At 32.8% G+C, this 3743-nt stretch overlaps 1 protein-coding gene across 1 annotated transcript; it reads left to right on the forward strand.

The window, feature by feature from the left end:
- On the forward strand, positions 378–2961 carry LOC109223776 (anthocyanidin 3-O-glucosyltransferase 2-like). Its single transcript, XM_019388200.1, has 2 exons — positions 378–1331; positions 2174–2961. Exons 1-2 carry the CDS (start codon positions 439–441, stop codon positions 2715–2717), a joined length of 1437 nt encoding a protein of 478 aa, XP_019243745.1. The 5' UTR covers positions 378–438; the 3' UTR covers positions 2718–2961.

The raw sequence follows: 3743 nt of genomic DNA on the forward strand, positions 1-3743 counted from the left end.
GTAGTTAAGCAAATCTTTTTTATGATATATGCTATTAAATATCTTTATAATTAAGAAGTGTACAAGAATAATAAATATGAATTAAAAGATATTGTATAAATTAAAAAAAAAAAAAACATCTTCATTCCTCTATCTTTTGTGGTTAGATTAATTTCTATTAATCACATATGCACGTCTCATAATGAGTGCCCTATCAATTCATATGAGTGTTATTAGCCAAGACTTTTCTTACCTAAGGACTTGTCAAAATTCTAGATACATGTATTCTTTGAAGTTTGAAACTTCAAATTTCCATATTCAAAATATCCCTATTTCGTTTCAACTTCTAGTCATGAGATATTTATATATAAACTCTAAATATTCTACCCATAGATAAATTAACAACAATCAAATTCATTATCTAACAAAATCACCCTTAGGAAAATACTCCATACCAAGATGAATGAACTAATATTCATTCCTTTAGCAGGATTAGGTCACCTCGTATCAGCCATCGAATTCGCGAAACTCCTCCTAAATAGAGATGATAAAGATATCTGCATCTCTGTTCTCATCATGAAACTTCCCTTAGATTATGGCGTTCAAAATTTCATCCAGTCTCTCACTTCTCAACCCCGTTTGAAGTTCATCGATATCTCCTTAGACGAAAAAACATCTTCTGGATTCTTGAATAACCACGAAAGTTTCCTCTATGATTTCATCGATAGTCACAAATCAAACGTACGAGAATATGTTCAAAATATTCCTCGTCTTGCTGGTTTCGTGCTTGACATGTTTTGTACCTCGATGATTGACATAGCCAACGAATTTAACGTTCCGAGTTATATTTATTTTGCTTCAAATGCTGCTTTTCTTGGCTTATGTCTTCATTTTCAAGCTCTAAGAAATGAGCAAAATTTAGACACGTCTAAGTACATGAACTCTAATAAGGAATTATCAATTTCATATTTTAAAAATCCATGTCCTATTAAAGTTTTGCCTAAACATTTATTGAATTCAAGAATTGCTTCAACATTGTTTTTTGATGGAATTCGTCGATTTAAAGAGACTAAAGGGATTATTATTAACACTTTTTTCGAGCTTGAATCTTTTTCTCTTCAGGCTTTAATGGATTCTGAGATTGTTCCAACAATTTATCCAGTTGGTCCAGTGGTTAGTTTTGCAAGAAGTGGTCATTTTCGAAATAATCCGTCCGAAATTGAAAGTATTATCGAGTTGTTAAATGAGCAACCGGATTTATCTGTAGTGTTTTTGTGTTTCGGTAGCATGGGAAGTTTTGAAGCAGAGCAAATCAAAGAAATAGCAACTGCACTGGAACATTGCGGTCACAGGTACCGTTAGTTGTAAACTTGTAATTTGTACTCCCTCTGTGTTAGTTTACGCGTATCTTGACTAATTTTACGAGGTACCTGTTATCTCCTATTAGAGCTGTCAGTACCACCTGGCCCAACCNCTAGAAATGAGTTAACAATTCTAAAATCATTTGCTACATATATATATATATATATATATATATATATATGTGTGTGTGTGTGTGTGTGTGCGCGCGCGCGCGCGCGCGCGCAAAATTGTTCCAATAGATTACAATAAAATACAAAAAATGAGGACAATATTTCATTCATTAAAAGTCAATACTCAAAACAAACTACTCAAAATTTTTTTTAAGGTGTTCATGACATATCCAACATCAACAGATCTTCTTCATCAAACACATTTGAATCCTCTTGTGAAACAAAATGTCTTAACATTTTTATTTTCATCTAAATATATAATTATCTGCAATGTTAATTATTTAAATATTAAGAAATAATTAAATTTTAAGAAAAAATATTTATATTTGCATGAAAAATATTACCAGTTTGAGTTAGACAACTCTTTTTGTTATTTTTAGCTCTCAAAATTTTTTTATATTTTTAATCAAATAAGTTATTAAGCTCGCAGGCCGACCCAGTCCAGCCTCGGGCAAGTCTCATGGCCACACAGACTTATTTGGGCCGGGCTTAAAAGCCTCGTTTTTAAATGGGCTTCAAAGGTTTTAGCTCAATCCTATTACATCATGGGCTAGGTCGGGCAATATATAATTATATACTTATTATCTCTTTTAAGGAAAATTATTTTCACGCATCAAAACCTTTCTTTAATTTGATTTTATTTTATTTTTATGTTCTAACAGGTTTTTGTGGTCTTTAAGAAGATCTCCACCAAAGGGAAAAATAGATATACCAAGCAATTACAACAACTTTGAAGAAATTTTGCCAAAAGGGTTCTTGGAAAGAACAAAAGGAATTGGAAAAGTGATAGGATGGGCACCACAAGTAGCAATATTATCTCATAAATCAGTAGTAGGATTTGTGTCACATTGTGGATGGAATTCTATACTAGAAAGTGTATATTTTGGTGTGCCAATTGTAACTTGGCCACTATATGCAGAACAACAAATGAATGCATTTTTATTGGTTAAAGAATTGGGAATTGCTGATGAAATTAGGATGGATTATGTTATTGATTTTGAGGGGAGAAATAATAGAGTTGATGTAGTGAATGCTCAACAAATTGAGAGTGCTTTACAAAGATTGATGATAAAAAGTGAAGAGAATGAAGTTAGGAAAAAAATGAAGGAAATGAAGGAGAAGGGAAGAGTAGCTATGGAGGAAGGTGGATCATCTTATACTTCTCTTGGACTTCTAATTAATGATGTAATTAAAGATATTTCTTAACAATAATAACATATCAGACGTCTACAAGTTGGAGTCGGCTATATAAGTGAATTTGGGGTCTTAACGCATATAAAACAACAACAATGAGATGGTATTTGAGGAGATATGCACTATTATTGGGTGAAGTTGATGTCCATCTATTTTGAAAATGGATTGTATTTATGTGCACTATAGATTTAAAGATGTTTACGTTATCAATGTAACCTATTAGAGCAAGAATGAATATGCTGTATTTTTTATATTACCAAGACAGTTATATATTGTTGCAGATAAGGGTGGCAAACAGTCCGGGCCCGGTCCCAAACAGGCTTCGTGGTCCGGGCTTAAATGGTCCGGGCTTAAACGGACCGGTCTTCGTGGGCCGGGCTTCATGGGCTTTTGGGTGTAACCGTACCGGGACCGTGTACTAATGGTCCCGGGCTATGTGGGCCGGGGCCGGGCCTAAATGGGCCTTGACTATTTTTTTTAAAATTTTTTTTATCTAACGCAATTTCTTGTAAATTATATAGCTTATATACATTATATATACTATATCTATATCTATAAATATATATATATATATCTTATACATTGCTTATATATATATATATATATACACCGTGCTGAGCACGGGCCTAACATTGCTAACTTGTTGTTCTGTTTGCTACAAAAAATTCTTTTGATAGATAAACACGACGTCCTATTATTTGTACATGTTTCATTTGGATTCAGACAGCCACCAAACACAAACAAACTGTATTCAAAGCGTGTGGACTGAAGTTTTTCATTTTTGATACATCTATTTGTCGTTCCAAACTACATAAAAATTATAAGTTGAAATTGTATTACATACAACTCTAAGATGCTTTTTTACTTTCTCGCCCATCTAAGCTAATAATAACTAATTTTACAGTAACAGGGGCAGGTACCACCATTTGAATTTGAATAATCTTAGAATGAATGTACAAGCAATGGTACATGTACTAATGTGAAGCATCTATATACTCGATGTTTAGCTCAAGTAGACAATAAAAGAAGAAATTTATG

The sequence above is a fragment of the Nicotiana attenuata genome, chromosome 1 (genome assembly GCF_001879085.1).
Source record: "Nicotiana attenuata strain UT chromosome 1, NIATTr2, whole genome shotgun sequence".
NCBI classification, from domain to species: domain Eukaryota; kingdom Viridiplantae; phylum Streptophyta; class Magnoliopsida; order Solanales; family Solanaceae; genus Nicotiana; species Nicotiana attenuata.

Excerpts from the sequence above, each read along its gene's own strand:
- LOC109223776 (XM_019388200.1), top strand. The coding sequence starts at position 439 with ATGAATGAACTAATATTCATTCCTTTAGCAGGATTAGGTCACCTCGTA. Across the intron at positions 1,332-2,173 it reads CTGGAACATTGCGGTCACAG|GTTTTTGTGGTCTTTAAGAA; the intron begins GTACCGTTAGTT and ends ATGTTCTAACAG.